Source organism: Miniopterus schreibersii (genome assembly GCF_964146895.1).
Source record: "Miniopterus schreibersii genome assembly, chromosome: 2".
In the NCBI taxonomy this organism is placed as follows: Eukaryota; Metazoa; Chordata; class Mammalia; order Chiroptera; family Miniopteridae; genus Miniopterus; species Miniopterus schreibersii.
Genome location: NC_138102.1, coordinates 175,159,818 through 175,184,396, shown reverse-complemented (window position 1 = coordinate 175,184,396; position 24,579 = coordinate 175,159,818). Strand labels below are relative to the sequence as shown.

Here is a 24,579-nt window from a genome sequence, read left to right as displayed (position 1 = left end):
TGTCACTGATTTCTACATCCTTGGCATTTAGCACAGTGCCTGGCAAATAAAAGACATGTTTGTTGAAGGAATGCATGAAAATCGATAAAGGGCCCATCCCAGGTTGCAGAAAGTGCAGGCAATAAAATCCATTCTAGCGTTTTGGCCACCTAGGACTGTCCCCCCATCCCCCGCGCTCAGGGAGGGGCAGTGACGAGGACAGGAAGGGTCCTAGTCACATCAGCACGGAAAGTGTCCTTTATCATCACAGATCCACGGCCAGCCCAGCCAGCTGTGTCCACAGCCCAGCACTGCCCTTTGGTGAAAAGCTGCAGGCGGGACTGTTCTCGGAGCAGAAGTGATGGACAGTGTTCTTTCTTCTTTGAACAAAAATAGGACCATATAGTGTGTACTGTTGTGCAACTTTGGGGTCCCTCCCCCACTTAACAGCCCTTAATGAATATTTTTCTGTATTACCAGACCTACAAGTCAAGCACCAATTTTAATGGCTCATAGTGTTCCATTGTCTGAACGTTATCAGCTTTTATTTAAGCTGTTTCCCGAGTCTGGGGTGTTTAGGCTGTTTCCAGATTTTCACATGATGAATCCTTAGAAGAAATTCTTAGAAGAGGGACTGCTGAGTCAAAGAGCGCGTGCCTGTCATCCTCTGACCTTTATCACCCAGTTGGCCCAGCAGGGGACCCGTGAGCAGGAGGGGGTGATGTTATACGGATCCTCGGATCCTCATTGCGCAGCTGAAGCCCCGGGGACCAGACGCATTTCGGAATTCAGGCTGTTCCAGGTCCTAGGGAAGCTCGGCAGTGTCCATTCTGCGCACCGGTCACGCCTCCAGCAGATTCTGGGGCGGATCCACGGTCCAACTCATCATCAATATTTCCTCCGTAAATGTATGAACATTCACAATAAGTTGGATAAATCGAGACCACAAAGAGCCTCATGGCAGCTCAGGACAGGTTTTGCTGCTATATGAGTCTTGGAGATAGAAGTACTTGTATGTTTTTTTAAATTCTTTTGTTGTTGTTGTTAATCCTTACCTGAGAATATTTTTTCCACTGATTTTGAGACAGAGTGGAAGGGAGGGAAGGAGGAGGGAGGGAGAGAGGGGGAGAGAGAGAAACATTGATGTGAGAGAGACACATCAACTGGTTGCGTCCTGCACTCACCCCAAGCAGGGACAGGAATAGAACCTGTGACCCTTTGGAACGTGAGCCGACGCTCTAACCACTGAGAACACTACCCAAGGCTGTGTTTTTCCAAAAACACAGAACTTTCCGTGCACTTTGGGTTTACGGAGAAGGGAACGTGGTATATAGTCCGTCTGCTGCTTTGGGAGGGAAATTGGCTTAGTGGGACAGAAGGAGGTAGTGCTGGGTAAGGAAGGATTAAGTCATCAGCTTGGGAGGACAATCCATCTGTGTTTGGATACTGGCTTCACCAGCTACAAGCTGGGTGTCCCTGGGCCAGCAGCTTGCCCTTTCTGGGCCTCATCACTGAAGCATACACACACCCCAGGGCTGTGGAGATGACAAAGGATGAAGCATATAAAACACTTAGCATTTGCCTGACTAGATACACAGACGAGCTGTTAAACTTGCCCTCGGACATGGCAGAGCTGGGAAGTGGAAGTGGAAGGAAGTTCTTGATTTCCCTGTAACGCCAGGTGGGGCCAGGAAAACACCAAGAAGGGTCTTGTAACCCTCAAAGTCGACCCTCAGAATTCTGCTCTAACTCCCCTAAGCAGAAGCCCAGAAATTGGGGTAGAAACAAGGGCCCAACAGGAGATGCAGTGGACTTTCTCTCAGTGGCCCCAAATGGCCCTGCCTGCGTGGTGGCACAGGGGCACTGTCTCCCTTGTGCTCCAGTGTGTGGGGCTGAGCCCTGGAAGCTCCACAGAGACCTATTTCAGTGTCCCAGAGTGTGGTTGTTGCAAATAAAGGCCCAGATAGTTCCACGCTGTAGTTCCAGGAACAAGTCAACCCAACAGCTGGGCAGGACACCAGCAGGTCCCACAAAGAGTCAAACTGTCTCGTTAGAACACAGGCTGTCCAGCAGCAAAGGTTTGCTTTCCCAGAGTGCTGGGGTCCTCTGTGAGACCACAGGAGGGTGCTGTGGGAGGGGGACAGAGGTCTGGGCCTGGCTGCATGGCCAGAGCAGAGGAGGGAAGGGGCCAGGGCGAGGCTTCCTTCCCACATTCCAACCACACAGACCTGGCTGTTTATTAAAAATTGAGAAAGAAAAAGAAGAGAAGGAACAGAGTTGGAAATAAAAGCCTGAAAAGCCCTCTGTTAACCAAGTTTGACCAGCACAGATAATGGCACCTCAGTCCCTGGAGGCTCTCTGCACGGAGACCCTGAGACCGCTGCGTTCGCCTGGAATAACCTGGTGAGGCCCCAGCTGCTTTGCACCAGGAAGTGGGGAGATGGAAATTTCCAGAAGCCCCCTATCCAACGAGGCCTTCACAGCTCACCAAACAGACCCTGGAAAACAGTAAACTGGTTCCTCGTTTATTCTCCAATTCAGCGTAAAACATTATCAAAAGTGTTTAATTGCTCATAAGCCCACTAATTTTAGCCAATAACTGTCGGGATCTGCCATTTGGGGGGACGATGGATTGCGGGGCAGACAATCAGAAGGCAAATCCCTCTCTGCAACCACAGGCTGCTTTTGATTACCGTTGCTGCTGCATTAACTACTGAACTCGCACTGTGTGCCAGGCAGGCTGCCAGCCTTCCTCTGTGGGGGTCCATTGCGCCTTGTGAGTGCCCTGGTCCAGGAGCATTTGCCATCTCTCCCTCACACCGAGGGCAGGCAGTTCTCCAGGATCGCACTAGTACAGAGCAGCAACGGGGTTCAAGCGAAAAAACGCCTGGAGGCAAAGTCTGAATTCCCAGCCTCTGTGCTGTGCTGCTCACAGCACCCGGTCACCCCGTCTCTGTGCCTTCCTTCTGAACACGCATGCACTGCTTTCCAAACCACTGCTCGGGTCACCAAAAGGGAAAGAGAGAGAAAACGTGTCTTTGGACAGCCCACACGGGGCATTCACAGGCACAGCTGGGACAAAGCCAGTGCCTCCCAGTGGCCGGCCCCACTGCCGGCCGTGGTTCGTGTACAGCAGTCGCTGACCCGACAGAGAGCTGTCTACGTGCCAGCTGCTGTCAGCTCCTTACTGACCTCAGTTAACTGTTCAGCCCTCGCAACAACCACAGGAAGGAGGCACTGATGCTGTCACCCCATTTCATACCTGAGCAAACTGAGGCACAGAGAGGTTCAACGACAGGCCCAAAGTCACCCAGTAAGTGGCTAAGCTAGGATTCGAACCACCCTTCTCTAATTCCGTTTTGACTGAAGAACAAAGCAGCCAACCCATGAAGAATGCAGAACTCGCCCTGGCCGGTTTGCTCAGGGGTTAGAGGAAGGGTCCCGGGCTCGACTGTGGTCAAGGGCACGTACCTCGGTTGAGGCTCGGCCCCGGTTTGGGAGCGTGCGGGAGGCAACCAGTCGATGTGTCTCTCTCACATCCATGTTTCTCTCCCTCTCCCTCCCCCTCTCCCTCTCCCTCCCTCTCCCTCCCTCTCCCTCCCTCTCCCTCCCCCTCTCCCTCTCCCTCCCTCTCCCTCCCTCTCCCTCCCTCTCCCTCCCCCTCTCCCTCTCCCTCCCTCTCCCTCCCCCTCCCTCCCCCTCTCCCTCTCCCTCCCTCTCCCTCCCTCTCCCTCCCTCTCCCTCCCCCTCTCCCTCTCCCTCCCTCTCCCTCCCCCTCTCCCCTCCCCCTCCCCCCCTCTCCCTCTCCCCCTCCCTCTCCCTCCCCCTCTCCCTCTCCCTCCCTCTCCCTCCCTCTCCCTCCCTCTCCCTCCCCCTCCCCCTCTCCCTCTCCCCCTCTCCCTCTCCCTCTCCCCCTCTCCCTCCCTCCCCCTCCCCCTCTCCCCTCCCCCTCCCCCCCTCCCCCTCTCCCTCTCCCCCTCCCTCTCCCTCTCCCTTCCCCCCCCCCCTTTCTTCCACTCTCTCTGAAAAGCAATGGAAAGAATATCCTCAGGTGAGGAGTGAAAGAAACAGAATACAGAACGCTGCAGTGACTGGCAGCCGTGGCTTTCCCCCGTCCTTTCGGCACAAGCACTTTTCGATTTGTCCACAAAACAGTTCCTGGGGGGTGTCCATTATTTCTTAAAATGGGGACGTGGGGGCGGGGCTGGGGTAGGTTACTGGAATCTTGTTTTCTTTCTTGACTGGCAACTGGTCTGTGCCTGTTTCTTACATCCACGTGCTTACCCCTTCTTCGCCTTTTATTGACCCTCCCTGATTCTAAAAATGTGTCTGCATGAAGCATCCATTTCCATAACGTGGCCTTTTCTTCCGTGTGGGGACCTCCCCTCCCGCAAACATTGCCAGGTGTCTCCGTGGGTGAATCCACGCGCCCAGCGCAGTGGGCACTCACAGCACCCTGCACGCCTTGAAGCGTGCGGGAGGCTTCTCTCTGATTTGATTTAGGGAGAGAACTGACCCCCCCCCCCCCCCCCCCGGTTGCACTGAGAACAGAGTAACCGGACAAGGAGGGGTCACAAGAGGGGAGGGTTAGAAGCCAGTGCTTAGGCTGCTTAATGATGACTTAAGTCAAACCCAAACCTTCTGGCAAATGAGCAGGGAAAGGAGCGGACCGCCTAGGAGGGCTCGCCTTGCTCCCCCTTCCCGCAGCCCTGATGTCCTGAGCGATGACGTAGCTCGGGCAGCACACAGTGGAGCTTTCACCAGCACAATCCTGGAGCTTTACAACTGCGGGGGAGGGTGGGGCCTGCAGGAGGAGGGCAGACAGGAAACAAAGATTAGCTTTTCCTCCGATTCCCTCCCTTGTCTAGTTTGCCTCTATTTTAGATGCTGAGATAGACGCTGTGCGTTGGCTCATCCACTCAATAGACTGGAAAAGCTAAAAGGAACTCACTTTCCAGCCTCCCTTGCAGCTAGGGGTGGCCAGGGGACACAGCCCTGGCCAAGGAGGTGAAAACGACTGCTGGGGGATGTTGGGCCAGCTGCATAAAAGGTAGAGGCAGTTCTTACCCATTTTACCACCCCCCTTCTTACTGCCTTGAATATGGACTTGATGCCTGGAGCTACAGCAGCCATCTTGTGACCATGAGGGAAAGGACAAGAGAATTGCAGAGACGCAGACCCAGAACCCTGACTTCTGCTTTCTGTTCTGACTTCTTGGAGCCTGTTCTGTTCCTGGAGCAATGCTGGCCGGGGAGGGGAGACCATGTCAGTGCTAGGATGTGGAGACCTGAGAGAATGATTAGGGTGGAAAGGAAGGCAGCACGAATAACAGCATGGGAGAGATAGTCTCCGATTATGCTTCAGTTCTTTTTTATCCCATCAGAGAGAAAGTTTCAGCTGGATGCTCTAGTTTCCTTACCATCTCCCTCTGCTTACTAATTCTCTTTATCAGAGAAGCCTTGGGCTTGGCATCTTCCAAAGGCAACAGTATCTAGCCAGAATTTAATACCAATGTGTTTTCTTTCTCATTACATTTTGTTTCAAATTATTTGTTTTTATTTAATTCCAAAAGTGGAAAGTATAAATGGGAATATACAGGAATAGTCACCAAAAGTTGTCCTCCATAGGCAATCACGAGGAACTGTTTGTGTTCTTCTAGAAATATTTTATGCATATACAAATGTTTATTGGTTTTAAAAATTAATCTCTACAGCAAATGAGACAGATTTCCATTCATGATTTTGATCTACGATTTTCTTTTCAAATAAATGTGCTTCCATTGAAAAGAAAGGAGATCACTTCAAAGTATAGTGTTAGGCAAATACACAGAGATGACAAAAGTTAACACTTTTGTGAGGTACGTGATGGCACACAGAGGAGAGGCTGGGAAGTCCGAGGGGCTCTGTTCCCAGCTTTGCCCTCCCTCCACCAAGGGAGACTGGAAGGTGCTTGACTGAGATTTCGGCCTCAGGTTCAGGATTCGCCCTTCCACAGAACCCCTTCTCCCCTGGGAAACAAGGGGAGCCAGAAGGAGCGTACAGACCCTCACTAGGAAGGCTCCAAGCCATCAAGGGGATCTGTCGGTGGGACCTGGGCCTGCAGAACGTCAGTTCTGGGGGCCTCTGTGTTTCTGTGGTTGCATCCACATAACAGAGGTTCTTAGATTGTGCCTCACGTGTATTTGCTTCCAGAAAAAACAGGTCACCTGAACTGTTCTTCCTGCTGCGTGAGGGGCCTGGGCACAGGTGTGTACACATGTGCCTGTGACTGCCTGGGGTCCCCGTGTGTGTCTGAGTGAAGGAGCAGAGAAGCTGCAGAAATGGAGCAATGACTCAAAACTCACACCCAGCCCAGCGCTGGCCTGTCTAGCAGCGCTTAATAGTCATGAATAAAATACTCATGCATCTTATTTATATACTAATGAACTTCATTATAAATACAATTAATCTCTCATTCTCCTCAGACACACCTCATGAATCTACTGAACAAGGTTGAGAGGGAGCAGCGTATATTTTATGGGCTTGGACAAATGTATAGACATGTACCCATGATTATAGTATCACACAGAGCAGCTTCACTGCCCTAAAACTCTCACTTTTTTATATACTGAGTTCTTTTCATTGAAGTATAAATTATATAAGCTTCTTCTATCATTCAATATTTTCTGGGGAAAAGGGAGTTAAATGCCTGTATTAGTTGGAGTACAGGCGAAGCTGCTGTATCAGTTCCGAGGAGTCTTACAAACCACTGCGTGTCGAGTGCCTGGGACATGGTCTTTCCTTCCCTGGCCCTCAGCTCCATCGGCTACGCCTCTTCTCTGAGGGCCGGTTTAAGGCCTTCGTTCCACAACGCAATGTACTTGCTCAGCTAAACGCACCCTCTTCCCACGTTAAATACAATGTTCACAGATACGTGGGACTTGGGTGCAACAGCATTTGCTTCATTGAAGTATTAGGTAGACATTTAAAGATTTATCCATCGCAATACTGCTAAGTTGGGTTTTTGTCTTCATATATTGAACCATTTTTTTAAAGGTCTGAAATGTTATCAACCCTAGGTTTTTGGCTCATGGGACTTAGTGGATTAGACAGCTCAGCTTCTCTACCTCAGCAACAGTAACCATAGCCCTTCTGCGTAGATGCTGACTCAGATCCTGGCCTCCCCTCCCCCCTGAGCCCAAGTCCCACCTTCCCTCTTTCCTGCTGGCAGAGCGCACCGAGTGCCCGACCTGGACCTTCATCTGAGCACCTGCGGTGTTCTTTTCTGGTGCAGCAGCCAAGAACAAGACCCTGGACCAGGCCAGCTGGATTCAAATTCTTGTTCTGGCATTTACCAGCTGTGACCTTGGGCAAGTCTGTTGACCTCTGTATGCCCATCTCCTAATTTGTAAAATGGGACATGAATGACACCTGCCTTGGAAGAGTTGTTGTGAGGATTATATAAAAGAAGTGCTATGTGCAAAGTGCCTGGACAAGTAAATACAAAGTTCTCGTTTGCTGTTATTACAGTTCTGTTCAGAGAAGTGGTCGCCTCCACAGGATGCACCCTAGTGTTTCCAAAATTGGCTTGCTCCTAAAAATCACCTGGAGTATTTGATAAAAATACAATTTCCCTAACCAATCCCTTGAGGATCTGATTCTGTTGGTCAGGCGTGAGGCCCTGGTATCTACATTTTAACAAGGGCTCAAAATCTAGACTCAATCTCAATTTTGTAACCTAGGAATCACATGTTAGACAAATTACGGAATCTCTCTGAGCCTCAGATTCCTATGTAAAATGGGGATAAAACCTGGACTGTGAAAAGCCAACACCACTAACATGTGAGCGTCAGCATGCCGCCCAGGCCTGAGAGCCCACCTTCACTGCCGCTTACTCGGCAGCTAGTTCCCACTGATGCGAAAGCTCACGCAAAGAGCCCCGAGACCGCCACGGAGTAAGAAGGCACACACGGTGGGTACCAATACCTTTTAATGGTTCACATTGGTGTGGGGTTTTTTTTTTCAGAAGAATTTTAACAAAAATACATGGAACTTAATATGTTTCAATACACTGGGCAATTATAGAATCTAAACAAGGCAAGTCCGTGAAGTATGATTCTTCTTAGGGGGCAGAACCCTCCAGTCCACGGAGCAGGGAGAACCACATGATTCGGCACAACTGTCTCACCCTGCCTACTATTCTGATTTCAGAGATTGGCAGACTTGGAGACAAAACAAATTTAAAAATAAATAAAACTCGACACAGTCAACCGCCTCAGGTCCCCCCTCAATTTTTCCTTTTCTCGTTTCCATCATGTAACCAGGTGGGACGAGGGCATGAGGCAGGGCCCGGTGGGCAGGGGCAGGGGCTCTGCGGACGGAAGGCCAGGCACCTGCACGGGTTCCCTGAGGTGGCTCGGTGTTGTGGCTGAGACATACGAGCAGAGGGGAGCTGTGGAAAAGGAGCTATAAGAACTGCTGGCGGGAGGCCTGATGTCCACAGCCCACGTTTAAAATCCAACTTACAGAGGGAGAAGATGGCCTGAGTATCACCCTCATCAGTATATTCACACAGAAATCTACCTGGGAGTTAACACCCCTCGTGACAGCACAAGTTGGAAGGCTACAGAAGCACCAGCACCTCCACCAGGATCCCAGCAGGGACAGCCACGCATCCAACAAAAGGTGAAAACCACTTGGTTTTTAAACGAAAATCCTTCACATCCACCTGTTCAAAAATAATAACTTATGACATTAACAGCTTCCTTAAAAAAGCAATTACCACAAAAGTGTTAAATTCTAAGTGTGGAAAGACCTATTTTCCTATAAATGTAGTTCTTAGGAAGGGACGGATACATAATATATATGAAAAATAAAGCCGTGATAATTTGTGTTTTTAGCTTAAAGTTTTAAACAAGTGTTAAGTGTTTCAGCTCGCTCAGACCAGCACCCGACGAACTGCTTTAAGGCGCAGTCTGCCTCCATGGTGAGTAACCATGGCGGTCGCACTGGACCACGAGGTTCCATGCAGTGGAATGTCGCCGCAGGCATGCTGGCCGAGTAGCATTTCCTTTCCTAAACAGAACTGAAAATACAGCTAGTGATGGAGCACATGGGGGCAAATTTGGCCAGAGTCAATCACACATTTACTTGCTCGACCATGTAACTTATTAGGAGACACTGCTGAAGAGGTGAGTCGAGTAGAAGAGAACATGTGAGTCCCAGGGCAGCTCCCATTCATGGGACGAGCCCATCAGTCTCCAAGTGAGCCAACTCTCGCCGCCCAAGCAACAGAGCACCTTATGTGCATACTCGAGCCACAACTTGCTTTGGACAAAAATTGAGTGCTAACATTTTCATCTCTAGTAATCATTAACAATTAACACCTGGAAGGAAAGAGAAAACAATAACCAACATTAGAAGCTTGACAGAGAGGATAAGAAAAGCCAGAGAGAGTCATGCTGAAACCGCTTCGCCAGCTGTTCCGTCACGGCCCACCGCGTGGGCTTGAGGCCAGTGACTTCATGGACGCATCCCGCGATGCACTGCCGAAGGTCAGTTCCGAGTCCGTCATGGTGACCCCAGTGTGACGCTGCCTGCCATCCATTCACCACCTCCTACCCGTGAGATCCAAGGGGGCCCTGAGTGGTGTAGGCACAGGACACACAGGTGTTGAAGCCCAGGAACCTTCCTGAAGACTTCGCCTTGGATTTGGGCAAGGAAACACGTTGGTGGTTTGGAGTCTTGGCAGCAGCATCCACACTGGGGCTTAACCTCAGCAGCCAGCCTGCAGGATGCTCGCCCCAGAGCGCTTGGTCACCGACAGAGTCGTGAATACCTGCGGAGGACACAGCACGACATTCTCAGTCACACGAGCAAATGAGTTCAGGTCACACCATGAGTATCGAGGAGCTAAGTGACTACTTAAAATGAAAGAAACAGACGAGTAATACGACCAAGGATATCCCCAACTTCTCCAGAGGATAAAAGGGCAAAGCATTTTAAAACCAAGGTGGAAGAAAAATACTTAGGTTGTATCTAATGATGAACTTTATTAGCATGAGGGTGATTAAAACAAGGTACCCAAGTTGCCTGTCTATTCTCTAAAAAAACGCACCATGAAATATCGGGGCCCATAGAAAGGCATAAAGTGTATGAGTACAAACCCCCGCGGGCCGCCCCGCTCAGGGAGCTTTATGAAAGTGGTTCAAGTCCCACGTGGGCCCCTCCCTGGCCACCTCCTCCCTACTTCTCCCCAACCAGTACTGACCATTCCTACGAATTCCTCCCTGCTTCCTTTTGCAGGTTTTTAAAAACTTTACATGAAATGGCAAGATGGGGAATGTCCTTTTCTGCTACCTGCTTTCTGGGCTTAATACTGTATTTCTGTAACTCACCTAGACAGACACATACAGCTCTAATTCTTCCATTTTTCACTAAATAGTATTCAACTAATACAGATTACTAGATATGCTGTATACTATACATCCAATCATTCAAGCAGTGACTCCATTAGGAGTCCATATCAGGGCTCCTATGGCTGGCCATCCAAGCTATTGCCAATATGCCATTTGCAACATGCTCTGTGACATCCAGGAGTCTCCTCGCACCCAGAGCTAGAGGTACGAGTGCCGGGTTGGAGGGGAGGTGCAGCTTCAACTTGACTGCATTTTCAAGATGACAAACTGACACTCTCAGACCCAAGAAATAATGGCCAGTATCTGAGAACATTTAAAATAGGAAGCCAGAGGAAACTACACACAATTCACATCCAAAAAAACAATGATGAAGAAAGAGTTCATCCCTGTTAGCAAAGATATGTGAAAATCCTTGAAATAAGTTACCCTTTTATACCTTATGTAGAAAATTTACACTGAATTTTGCAACAATCTCATTAGCACTCTTAAACCCAATGCTGATGACGCTGTAAGCCAGTATGACTCTTTGAAAAAGCAATGAAGTTCCTTTGTTTAAAAAATGTGTGATTGTGAAAGAGAACAGAAAGCCAATATTCGATAATGAAAACAGCTGTTAGAATGAGGACATCATGGGTAACTGAAAATACCATCAACCAGGCTCTCTCTTCAATTTTTACAATGGAAGGACAATAAAGAGCCAGGGATGCACTGAAACAAATTTCAGGCTCATGAATGTGCCATCTTAAGTCTTCTTTCTTAGGAATTAATTTAGAAATAGAACTTGCAGGAGATTTGGAAAGAAAACAAAACCCATCAAACATGCAAGCAGATAAAAAAGAGCTCTTATCTGTTATTCTTATACTGACAACATGCTCATGTTAAAAAGATGGGGGAAGCCAATACTGCCATTGTTGATTAGTGCACATGAAAACCTGATGGGGTTTAATTTTTACAAGATTTTATTTGCACATAGCTGCTGTAGAATCTTCATTAAAACAATTTTAATAAATGAGCATAGAGGCTGCCCCTTCATGCTTTTCTGTCCTACACAAAGAACACTAACAAAGGGTCAAACAGTACTGTAGGCTTCACCTCACATTCACATCTGGCTCCAACACCTCCCAGCCTCACAAGACCCTCACTCTAGACTATGATTATGCTGACTATTAAAACAATTGATGCTGGGCATTGAAATTCATTTAAAGACATTTCACAGGGGTCTTTTCTAATGTTCTTTCCTGTTGAGCTATTATATTTCCCCCACAAATAAACTTGATTAGTTGAAATTACTACCCCAAATGATGTACAATCAGTTTCCCATTCAATTACTGCTACTCAGATGTCCAGAATAAATTATCACCGCGCTATCATCACAGTGAATAATGCTAATGCATTACGGATGCTCCTGGCCCTAAGATTCCCTCAAATTGACTCCAACAGGCTTTCAGTTAAAACATGAGCAGTCCTCCGCCTCTTGGAGCAATTCCAGAAGGAAACCCTTTAGAAATAATTTTGCTCCAAAGAGCAAAGTCTCAACTGAGGAATTTGTCAACTTTTCTAAGTAATGACTCTTCAAAACCAAGGTTGCTCAATTGCCCGGGTTATTTTGTCAAAACGGTATAAAAGACGTCATTTGATGATTCATTCTGCCAACCACCCACAGCTGGCCTGGGAGCTGGGACTAGCTCCGAACACTTCAAAGCAGTGCTCAGGACTAGTTTTTAAATTATTATTCTTCCTAATCTAGTGTACTGACATTTGTGAAATTCAATAAAATATATTAGGAAAGTGAATTTTTAAAAGCCACATAACTTTTAATTATTAGATCACATACTGTCAAATTACTCTTCAAGTTTCTAAACCTTATTTCCATCCTTAACTCATTAAGGACCAGTAAGAAACATTCTGTGGCCAGCACTTTGAGCTGCACCCCTCTACAGTATATGGCTTGACAAGAAAACACAGTGGTCCAGTAGCAAGTCCAAGTTAGAACCCAGCATTTAGCATAGAGAAGAGTCCCTAAAATCCCCTACTAATCAAACTTCACTGTCCCTCCATTAAGCAGCTTTAAAAAAGATTTCCATAGTCAGGGTTAGTAGCCTTAGGCATTTCAAAATCTAATTTCTAAGCAAGTAGTTCATAACCAGGGGTTTAAAAAAATCCAGAGAAGCCTTTTCAAAGTACATATCCCTCCCACCCCTGATCCCCTTATAAATATTGAAATGATGACTATTTAGTTAAGCCACATCTATAATGAAACACCCTGGAGAAACTCAGCTAACAGATGTATTCAGTCACTGATTATCTATCATATGCCACAAACTGTCCAAGAAACCTCCACTTTCCACACAGCATTGCTCACCAACCCTATGAGTTAGATATTATCTCTTTAATTGAATGCAGAAATTAAGCTCCTAAAAAGCTGGGTGACATGCCAGGTTCACTGAGAATTCGCTGAGAGAGATCACAACCCAGGTCTGTGTGTGTCCACTATGTTCATGGTCCTACCAATAAATCAGTTCCATTTTTAAAATTCTACGTCAAGTATTGTAGAAAGGTCTGTGGAAGTGGAGTATCACCTGTATGGGGTGGTGCCTCGGGAGCCAGGCTGATTGGGTTTGAATCCCGGTTCTGCCACCTCCAAGCTGGTAGCTGTGGGCAAGTTACTCATCCTGTCTGTCCTCATCTCACCTGTCAAATGGAGATACTAATGCCGCCTACCTCATGGACTTCTAAGGACTAAGTAAGTCAATACACAAAGAGCAGAGTGCCGGACACACCCAGGACACGCACAAACATCGGTGCCACCATCCAAGCTCTCCCCTCGCACCTGCTCTTGCGCCTGTTGCTCACTTCAGGCACAGATGTGAGTCACCCTCAGTTCTCCCCTGTTCACATTTCCCACCAGCTGGCCGGTACCTCCTCTCTTCCTGTTTCAATGGGTCAGTGTCTCTCAATTTCCACCGCCACCACCTCAGTTCAGGCTACCACTCTTGCCCCTAGACGTGCCTCTCTTGGTCCATGTTTCAGTGTAGCAAGAGTGGTTTCCCTCAACGGTGAATCTGATCATGTTATTCCCCTGCTTCAAGCTTCTCTCAGTTGAATGCCAGCACCTCAGGATAAAGCCAAAATACTCTGCACCTTGGTTTATGAGGCCGTATGCATGTGTAAGTGTGTATATATACATAGGTGTGTTTTTTAAACATCTAAGCTCTTCAAGCTACAGCAGTACTGAGGATCTTTCAGTTCCCTGAATGAGCCATGCTCTCTCCCACAAAGGCCTTTTATTTGGTGTTCCTTCTGACTGGCTAACCCAACACAGTCTTAGTCTTAGGCAAGACTCCCTCCTCAACCACCCTGCCCCGATATCCCTACTCCAAACACCACTGGATACTATTACCCTGTGCTAGCGCTCGACACACTGAACTGTGATTAGCACTTCACTCATCTGCCTCCCTGCTCTTAACTGCGTCTTAAATCCCTGCTGTATCCCCCCAGGTGCCCAGCACAGTGCTATGCACAAAGCTGCACAACAAATGAGTTCAGAGTAAGAGAGCACCCAACTTTCTATATCATTAATCAGCCTCCAGCTTCGAAAAAAAGGGGGGAAAAATGCCCTTTCAAAGCAGTGGAAATCAGCTTCTGAGCTTCAACGTCCTAAGAGAACCAACAGATGGAGATGCACAGCGGCAAACGCTTGGGCTCTCAAATGTGCCGGGTATATCAGGGAGAACAAGCCTCTGGCTGGCCTCCCTGCAGGCGGGGGCTTCAGGAAGACGTCCTGCCTCTTCACCGCACCTCTCTGCCCAGCTGGCAGCCATCCTGCCAGATGCTGCCGGGCTCATCGCTGCTGAATCACAACACTATAAACACCATCAAGGGAGGCGGTAGGAGCCAAGCTCTCGGCATTCTTCCTTCTAACCAGCCCTACGAGAGCCAAATTCAGATTAAAAAATTAGACATACAAATGTAAATTGAGAAGTTATCTTTTCATCCACGCTGGAGATGATTGTGGTAGCTTTTAAGTATATTAGACTGGCATCAAAGTTTTTAAATATATTCACTGTTGTGGGTTGATTTAAGCCCCCCAGAAGGATATGGTCAAGTCTGAAGCCCCAGTACTGTAAATGTTGCCTTATTTGGAAATAGTGTCTTTGCAGACATAACCAATTTAAGATGAGGTCATGATGGGTTAGAGTGGCCCCTAATCCAATGACTGATGCCCTTGTAATAAGGAAATCTGGACACAGGCACACAAGAGATAAGGCCATATGAAGACAGAGGCAGAAACTGGAGAGATGCATCTATAAGTAAAGGAACACCAAGGATTGCTAGCAACCGTAAAAAGCTACAAGAGGCAAGAGGATTCTTCTCTAGAAGGTCTGGAGGGAGCATGGCCCCGCTGACACCTTGATTTCAGACTTCTAGCCTCCAGAGCTGTGAGACAACAGATTTGTTGTTTTAAGCCACCCAGTTTGTGGTACTTTGTTATGGCAGCCCTAGGAAACTAACACACTCACCAAAAGTTACGTTTTTAAAAAAGTAGTTAATTGGTTCCTTCCCTAGGCAGATAGTGATGGTCTTAGTCATTACACTAAATAAAAGGTATTATCACAGCACATTGTTTAAGAGCATTAATCTAGACTCTTTTCAATTTCTGTTGTATTTTGTGAAGCTTAGTTTTAGTTCACAAGACAGTAGTTTTCTATGAATAATGCCTCAGTTACTGAATATGTTATTATTTTATGCTACTATCCCAGCCAGGTGCATAATAGAGGCGGACACTATCCCTAATACAGCCAAGCAAAAGAATGAAATATTTTCCCAGGTCTTTCAGCTGACATTTCATACTCAGCAAAGAGTTCAGTTGTATAAGGGCTGACCAGTTGGCAGGTTGCTGAATGAAAACTGGCAGGTGTGTGCAGTGGATGTGATTGTGTGCATGTGTGTGCAAGCACAAGGTACACTGGGGAAACCACTGACTATGGTGGCCAGACAACAGCCGTAATTTCAACTCCATACTTGAGCTGGTAGGAGATAGCTCTTCCCAATCTTCACCAAGTTCTCCAATACAGACACATTTTGGGTTTACAGTCCCTAGTTAACAGCAAGCATCACAATATTCAACTCCAGACAGAAGTGAAGAAACACTGACACCCAGAGGCCCAGAGTGGTCAATTTCTAATTCTGCTGTCATGTGCCTGATCTTTTAAAAGCATCGTTTTCGAATCTCATTCTCCGATACCAAAAGCTAAATAAAGAGGCACACTTATTTAGCCTCAAGGTGCCTCCAAGATAACGAGATCTGAAGCCCTTTCTGGGTGTGAACAGCATTATTAACTGACTGACATGAAAACAACTTAAAAGACATGATAAATAAAAGATTTAAGGTATATATCTATAAATCACTCGAGGCCTCTACAATTTAATAGCATGACAGTACTATCAAGTTCACACTAGGAACAAAGAACATTTGCAAGAGGAAAATATAGGTTCTAGAGATAGGCCTTCCTTTGAGGTATCCTCACTGATTAGGGAGCTTTAGGAGGCACAGAAGCAACTCAAGTACAGCAGGAAGAACACGAGCTCCAGAGTCCTGGATATCCCACTTCTAAGCAGGGTGGTGTGCATTTTTAAACAGAATTATGTAATCGCAGGTGACCCACCTCTGCACAGACGGGGTGGATCCCGATGGTGCTGTCCAACTGCTGCTTGGTCAGTCCACACTTGAGTGCGGCTGCAAAGCCTTGTGTAACTTCTCCAGCATTGGGACCCAGCACGTGGAAGCCCACAACACGTTCCTAAGATATAAAATAATGTAATACAATTATGCTGATTTCTCCCCCCTTAACGGCCTACAGTATTTTCCCAGTCCACTCTAAAAACCCCATTCAGAAACAGCCACAGACTTATATTAATGCTTGCTGCTAAAAGCTGTTTAGGCTGAAGATAACTCCACATGGGCCAATAAAGAGTGGGGTCACATCAAGCAAAAAGGAAAAGACGAGAGCTGGCCACGAGTGATGACACGGGAAAACACTGAAAGCAAAACTGCCTGCAACTCCAGAAGCTCAAAGTGTTCTGGATAATGTTTTCGAAGGGTAGTTGTGCCCTCATCTCCTCTAAATGGTTGTCTCAAAGCTCCAGATAAACTGCAATAGCTCAAACACTTAAAAGCACTCATTCAAATTAAAAATCATTTTAACTTGGGTTTTGAGGACTGATAGCACAATCAGACTTAAGTCACAATCTGAAAACAACAGAAAAATGTTTGGCAACTGAAATACCTGTGTGGGAATTATTCTGGATAAATTCTAAAACCCCAACTCAGGAGAAACTCTGCCAAGAGCAGAGAAATCTAATTCATTCTATTGTTCAGACTTTCAGAGCCATCTCTGACTGAGCTAGACTGTCTAATCCAATCTCCTCATAACAGGCAACTCAGGCTGTGGGGTGCAGAGCCTAAGGCTCAATCACTCTACGGAAAGCAATCACGAAAGTCATTCTGCTGCCAAAGTACTGTAACATATTCCACGTTGGACTTACATCATTCATCCTGACAATCAGGGGTTGAGTATGGATAAACAAGGCATAAAATATACTAGGTCTTAAAATATACTAGAAGTACATGTAATAACATGGACAGTTCTCAAAAAATGAGATTAGCCCAGCCAGGTGTGGCTCAGCAGTTGAGCATCAACCTAGGATCCAGGAGATTGAGGTTCGGTTCCCAGTCAGGGCACATGCCTGGGTTGTGAGCTCCATTCCCAGTTGGGGGCGTGCAGGAGGCAGCCCATCAATGACAACTTTCTCATCACTGATGTTCCTATCTCTCTCCCCCTCTCCCTTCTTCTCTCTGAAGTCAATAAAGATATATTTTAAAAAATGAAATTAAGAACAAGTTACAGGCTTCTATTTAGCTGAGGATACCACTGAATTAAGCCACAATATATAGTTTACAGACACATCAAGGGGACAAATGTAAATATATGAACAGGTGAGACACTCCAACTTCAAGACTGTTGCCTGTGGGGCAGGGAAGAAACGATGAAAACAGGATCAAGAAGGAATATGAGCGAGATATCCCTACACAGACAAGGGACAACAGTTAACAGCTTGGAATGGACGCTGCCTGGGACTGAATTCCAGCTCTGCCATTAGCTAGTACATGCCCTGGCACAATCACTCACACGAATAAATACACTAATAAACTTTTCACAAAACTTGTCTGGAAAAAAAAACAAAACTCTACCTAAAATTGTTCTTTATGTCAACTGTGTATAGCTCGCTATGGATTATCCTAGTATATTCACTTATTAAGTGTATCTATGATGACCTTTTCATGCAGAGGATTCAGGATTTCTTAGAACCCTGGGTTCTGCAAAAAGGAATCTGCAACTGTGCTTCTGTCTAGAGCAGTAACTTCTAAACAGAATATGTAGCTTAATTATATTCAAATCCCAGATAAGAAAATTGTGAGTTAATTGGACTTTTAACATATGGATTCTTTAACATCATTTGCATTTTTACTGAGGACATTTTTACTTAAAGATTTCAGCTAAGTTAAAAATATCAGTTCTCATGCTTATAGTGTATGTGTACGGGCATACATGTGCCCTGAGTTACAATATAAAATGGGGGCAACAGTCAGAAAAGTCTGAAAACCAATGATTTATTCAATGGCTTTGTAAGTATGGAAACAAACTGTGAGATTAAGTAGTTTGCCTATAGGCCTTCATTATCAATTGTTACATGTAGCAGCAATGAAATCTTAAATCGGAACTCAAGAGCTTTTTTTTTTTTAATATATCTTTATTGATTTCAGAGAGAGGAATGGAGAGGGAGAGAGAGAGATAGAAACATCAATGATGAGAGAGTCACTGATCGGCTGCAGCCCGCAACCCAGGCATGTGCCCTGACCGGGAATCGAACCCCGATCTCCTGGATCCTAGGTCGATGCTCAACCGCTGAGCCACGCCTGGCTGGGCAAGAGCTCTTCTGATTACTGCTTTCTCATTTGTGCCAGCTGCTTAGGATATAATGTTGCATTACTCCTGTTCTTTTTCGTTTTGTCATTATTTTTAGATAATCAATGACTTAACGGGTTCCCTTTCATACATGCAAACAAAGAGTTCTCAAGTTCTCCCTCTGGTTCCTTCACTCATCGAATTTAACTGCCTGCTTCCTATGTGTCAGGCTCCGTGCCAGTGAATCTGAGGAAGAGTAAGCTGTGTCACCATGGTCCTTGCCCTCAGAGGTTTATGCAGCTGGGGAGACCGACAGATAAAGCGGTAAAGGAATGCAATGTGTGTCATGTGATCAAACTAGAGCTACATATTAAAAACAAAATGAGATTAGTTGAAAGGATTAAATGAGAATTCCACTTACGTTGTCTTTCATATTACAGACAATTTTTGCGTAGCATTTGTTGCTATCTCTTGATGGAATCGTCCATTCCAACGGCCAAAAGTAACTATGGTAAACCTAAGAAGATATAAGCACAATTATACCCATTATCTTAAGAAGTACGTTTGTCAAACACTATCTGTGGTACAAAAACAGTGGAGGCTCTTCAGTAATTAGACTTTCATTAAACAATAAAATTCATACAAAAACAGACTCATAGATGCAGAGTCAAACTGATGAAGAGGAGGGGACTGGGTGAAAAAGGTTAAGGGATTAAGAAGTACAGATTGTTAACAAAATAGTCACAGGGATGTAAAGTTCAGCACAGAAAACATAGTAATATTCTAATAAGTATGCATGGTGCCAGGTGGGTACTAGACTTATCGGGGAGATCACCTTGTAAATTATATAATTGTCTAACCACTATGCCATACACCTGAAACGAATCTAAAATAATACTGAATGTCAACTGCTATTTAAAAATAAAATTAAAAAAAACCACAAAACACCCCCAATAAAATTCATAGAATAAGTAGGAGTCCAGTGAGAAAGTAAATGACTTTAAACTCCAGTTGTCAGAGCCTTTTGCTATACACTCATCCCTTAATTACATCTCAGGCTCAAAAGAGTAAACCTTAAGTCATAATAACAACAAAGAGCCAGAAAGAAGTCATGTCATTACTTGCGGTTTTGCATTAACATATGGATTAAAACAACAAAAACCCCCACTATCTTGTTGCCTGAGAAGAATGACAATTTTGAGCAGGAAACAAGTAAAGTGCAGCAACAATGATAGCAATTACCTAGTTTTCTTGTTTAATGCTTCCAAAGACATTCCCTCCTTTGGCTTTTTTCACCAAAAGTATTGAAGGGAAGCAGAGAAGGAGGGAGGGAGGAGGGGTAAATAGAAGGACACAGGCATCCTTATCGATGTTTCATATCCTTAAGTCCTGGATGACTAAAGGGATTTATTTTCTCCTCCAACTGCTAGCCTCAAATCTGAACATATGGCTGGCTACCTTTTAAAAACATACTGATTACGCAGACATTATAACAAGTGTTCTTTTATATTATAAAATGATATGAATTTTTCTTAAAATGTGGGTACCAAATTGAATGTACAGAATCACAGTATAACAATTATATAGGAAAAAGATGATTAAAGAAATTACACCCAATTGCTAACAATTACTGTGACAAAAAAGAGTAACTGTTTCCTACTTCCCTTACATTTTCCAAAATTTCAACTCAAATGCATTACTCATACAATAACAAATGCAAATTCTAATAAAACAAAACCCAAAGATGGTCTGTCAAGAGATATGGAATGTATATTAAGAACCTTAAAATTTAAATACTTCTTGATAGGAATCTATTCTCAGAAAATAATCAGACAACGAATAATGAAGAGGCTCGTCATTCTATTGAGAGTGAAAACTGAACAACCTAATAAAGAGTGCGTGTAACAGATCACTGTACAGCACCCTGAAAAGAAGTGTTACACAAGCCATTTTAAAATGGTGTTTTTAGGGGGGAATGCTCATGACTTAATATTAATTGTAAAGTAGGACAGAAAACTGCATGCAACTTATTCATTTTTTTAAAAATTTAAGGCATACATATCTACACAAAATTATACATACATACATAAAAACACACATAAATGCTTAGAGATAAGAATATCCCAAAATATTAACAGCAGTTACCACTTTATGAATTAAAATTTCCTATTTTATATTTTCAAACTTCCTATAATGAGGATATATTATGTTTAAAATCAGAAACAAGTTAATAATGTGCTACTAGTAGACCAAGATATTACATGCCACTACTAATGCATATAATGAAGAAAAAGATTGGTAAGAGATTTAAAACAGACTCACATCCTAAAACTGGTTCTGATTCACAAATCTGGTCTTTTAGAAGGTTTTACTAAAAACTTTTCCCCCAATGATTTAAAAAGCAGCAATCACTTTGTGTAGCATTATTTGTATATATGAAAACAGTGTACTTCATGTGCATTTTCCTTGACTCTGTGATAAAAGGTGAGTGGTACAGTTAATATAAATTAGAAGATGACGGTAGAGGGGAAAAACCTAATAGAACAGAAATTTCTTATTTTTTTCTTTGTATTTTCCCTTTTTCCAACAATACTGTTTTGTTTTGTTTTTTAAATATATCTTTATTGATTTCAGAGAGAGGAAAGGAGAGGGAGAGAGAGAGAGATAGAAACATCAATGATGAGACAGTCACTGATCGAGCCCACAACCCGGGCATGTGCCCTGACCGGGAATCAAACTACAATTGCCTGGATCCCAGGTTGACGCTCAACCACTGAGCCATGCCCGGCCAGGCCCCAGCAACACTGTTTTAATAATTAAAAAAACAAACAGTAGCCAGGCTGGGCGTGGCTCAGTGGTTGAGCGTCGACCTAGGATCCAGGCAATGGGGGTTCGATTCCTGGTCAGGGCACATGCCCGGGTTGCGGGCTCAATCCCCAGTCGGAGGCGTGCAGGAGGCAGCCAATCAATGACTCACTTACCATTGATGTTTCTTCCTCTCTCCCCCTCCCTCCCTCCCTCCCTCCCTCCCTCCCTCCCTCCCTCCCTCCCTCCCTCCCTCCCTCCCTCCCTCCCTCTCCTTTCCTCTCTCTGAAATCAATAAAAATATATTTTTTAAAAAACACAAACAGACAGTAAAAGTAGTTTTAAAAAGCAGAAGTATGATTGGGTCAACTGACGAAACTGAAAAATAGAAGGTAGATCAGATAATCAATATTAAGTCTCCTAAACATGATAACTACCCTGTGGTTTTATAAGAAAATGTCCTTGTTCACAGGAAACACATACTGAAGTATTTAGGAGAAAAGGGGCATGCAACTTACTCGCAAATGGTTCAGGAAAGAAAATACACAGAGATACACAGAAATAGAGAAAGAGAGACTATGAAACGTAAAAAACAAATGGGCAACCCTGCCGGTGTTGCTCAGTGGTCAGAGCATCAGCCTGAGCACCAGTGAGTCACAGTTTCAATTCCCGGCCCCATCAGGGCAGCTCAGGAAGCAGCCAATCTATGTCTCTCTCTCTCCCCCCCTCCCTTCCTCCCTCCCACTCTCTCTAAAAAAAAAATCAATGGAAAAAAATGTCCTTGGTGAAGAGTAACAAAACAACAACAAAAACACACAAATGGGCAAAATGTTAATAATAAGTGAATCTGGATAATGGGTATACAGAAGTTCTTTGTACTATTTTTCTACTTTTCTGTATGCTTGAAACTATTTTAATTTTGAAAGGAAGGCGGTAGTAACTTAACATCAGAGTAAAGAGTAGAACTTACCTCAATATTTTCTTCCCCAAATTTCTCCACAGCTTTCTCTTCAGAAAGACCACAAGCACCATATTCCAAAGGAGTAAACACAGTTGTTGGAACGTTTTCATAGTCACACTGTTTCAAAACGGAGAAGAGTTACAAGAGAAACTATAACTCTAAAAAGGGTATGCTTCAAAACAGTTCAAAATTAGGGGAGGGAAACAGACTAATACATTTCTACCAAAAGTATGGGAAGTCACAATCCCAGATATAAACCTGCTATAAGAGAGCCATGAATTGATGGGATGAAGTTTGGGCAGAGGTTCAAAGTCTGGCAAGACTAGTCTTGAGTAATGATTCATGCGATGTTAACAAGGACGTGCTTTCTCTCCCTTTAATAAAGCAGCCAAAGCAACATGAGTGTACCCGAAGCTGATGGTCTCCGTATCGGTGACTTTGATGGCAATTTAATTAAGTAAATGCATATTAAGAGTCATAGAAAATATTTTCTACCTTTTGGCCCAATAACCCCACCCTTAGACATATATAATACTAACTTAACATACAGAAACAGCTGCGTGCAGTAACTGGGCAACGCTGTAGTTCTCTTCAACAGTGGGGTAGCTTTAACATGCAAATAAGGAAGTGGCTCTATAGTACACACACTTGATGTAATGTTACACAGCCATTAAAATGAAATTAAATCCACAGAAACAAAAAAAGTTAATGATTCTAACTATTTCCAAAGCGTATTTTATGTTAATAGGCATAGATGATAAAAGGGTTCTGAAGTCAAAGAAGTTGTAAAAGGCTGTATTAAGCAAATAAAGAAGTTTCTCAACTACCAGATTTCTCAGAGCCTTTAAAATGCTGATGTGAACTGTGAAAACTGTTATTATGTAAATGCAAAATATGTTTGTAAATGTTCTTTGGTAAAAAGCTACCCAGTCACATTTGCCCACAGACGTGAGCCACTCTGAGTTTGAAACATGAGAAACTGAATTCTCACTCTCTGAAACAGTAGGGGGAAATCTTTAAAATGTGCCTCCCTCTATTGTTCCCTCTAGAAACAATAAACATAATCCTTTTCCTCCAAGAACATTAACCTTTGGAGTTCTAATTCATCAGTCAAGGCAGGCACCCACTAACAGCCACAATGGTGTACTGGGGACCGGATTTACACCTCCCTGCTTTACACAACTAGAAAATCAAATATGAAGCAACACTTTCTAAACACTGGACAACAGCTGCAGGGCAGAACCCTGGAGGATGGAGCTGCACAACGAGTCTCCTGAGATCTGGGCTGAGTGCTGACCTGTAAATGTCTCAGAGGAAAGTACTCACGGGTGAGTAAAGAAACACTGGAAAGCTGTAGGCCCCCAAATGACCAGAGCTATAACAGGGCTGAAATAGTACCTGTTCCCACATTCAGAGTAGAAAGAATTCATCATGTAAAAGGAACGGGGTAGAGACCCCCAAAGGGCATCAATTTAGTGGTGAAACTAAATCAGCCCTAGGTGAAATGTTGCTGTAGCTAGACCCTAAAAAAGCTTAAAAGCAAGTTACAAAGGGATAAAACTAATTCTATGTAACTTAATGGGCTGTCAGAACGAAGTCAAACACTGTATAAAGGAACTCAACAAAACCCAGCACTGAACAATGTAGAATGTACAATATCTGCATGTACCCAACAGTAAGTATCCAGACATGTGAACCAACCATGAGAAAAATCAACCAATAGAAATAGACACTGAAAAAAAGATGATGGAATCAGCAGAGGATATTAAAAGGGCTATTATAAATACGTTCTGTCTATTCGACAAGGTAAAGGAAAACATCAACCTGCTGAGGAGAAAAAAGAAAAATTTATTTTAAATAAATAAAACTTGTAGAGATGAAAAAGACTATTTGAGGCTAAAACCATACAGATTGGGATTAACAGCCCAAGACAGTGCAGAAGGGAAAAAATCAGTGAATTTGAAGACATGGCAATAGGCTCTCTAAGAAAATGAAGCACTGTGATGGGTTGGGGAGACACAGGCTCAAGAGCAGAGATCACAGAATCGTATCGAGTGAACCAACATTCCTTAACTGAAGGCTAAGAACAAAAAGGGGAGGGACAGAAAAAAAAAATAATTGAATGGCTGAAAATTTTCCAAATTTGGTGAAAACTATAAACAGATAAATCCAAGAATCTTAGACACACCACCAGCAGAAAAATAAAGAAAAGCATGCCAAGGCATGCAATAATCAAGCTGCTAAAGAACAATAGAAAAAATCTTAAGAGTAACAAAGATAAAAATGATAGCACACTTCTCTTTTGAATCTCTGCAACCACAAGACATTGGGCAAATCATTAAAACATGTAAAGAAACCCTGTGAACCTAGAACTCTATATTCAGTAAAAATATCTTCCAAAAAATGAAGACCAAATAAACTTTTTTCTTCAGACTTGGGGAGCCTTCCCCACCCCATTCCATGTTCAGTTC

The 24,579-nt window shown here is 44.4% G+C and overlaps 1 protein-coding gene across 4 annotated transcripts in view; it reads right to left on the bottom strand.

The window, feature by feature from the left end:
• Positions 1–7,930: 7,930 nt before the first annotated feature.
• TXNRD1 (thioredoxin reductase 1) overlaps positions 7,931–24,579 on the bottom strand; it is a 97,954-nt gene continuing 81,305 nt past the window's right edge. For all 4 annotated transcript variants that reach the window (XM_081125474.1, XM_081125477.1, XM_081125476.1 and 1 more), the window contains 4 exons: positions 22,118–22,225; positions 18,764–18,859; positions 16,042–16,176; positions 7,931–9,795 (listed from right to left, as the gene is read on the bottom strand). In XM_081125474.1, the coding sequence (XP_080981600.1) occupies positions 9,733–9,795; positions 16,042–16,176; positions 18,764–18,859; positions 22,118–22,225 (402 nt within the window). In that variant the 3' untranslated portion in view covers positions 7,931–9,732. The remainder of the gene's footprint in view (positions 9,796–16,041; positions 16,177–18,763; positions 18,860–22,117; positions 22,226–24,579) is intronic.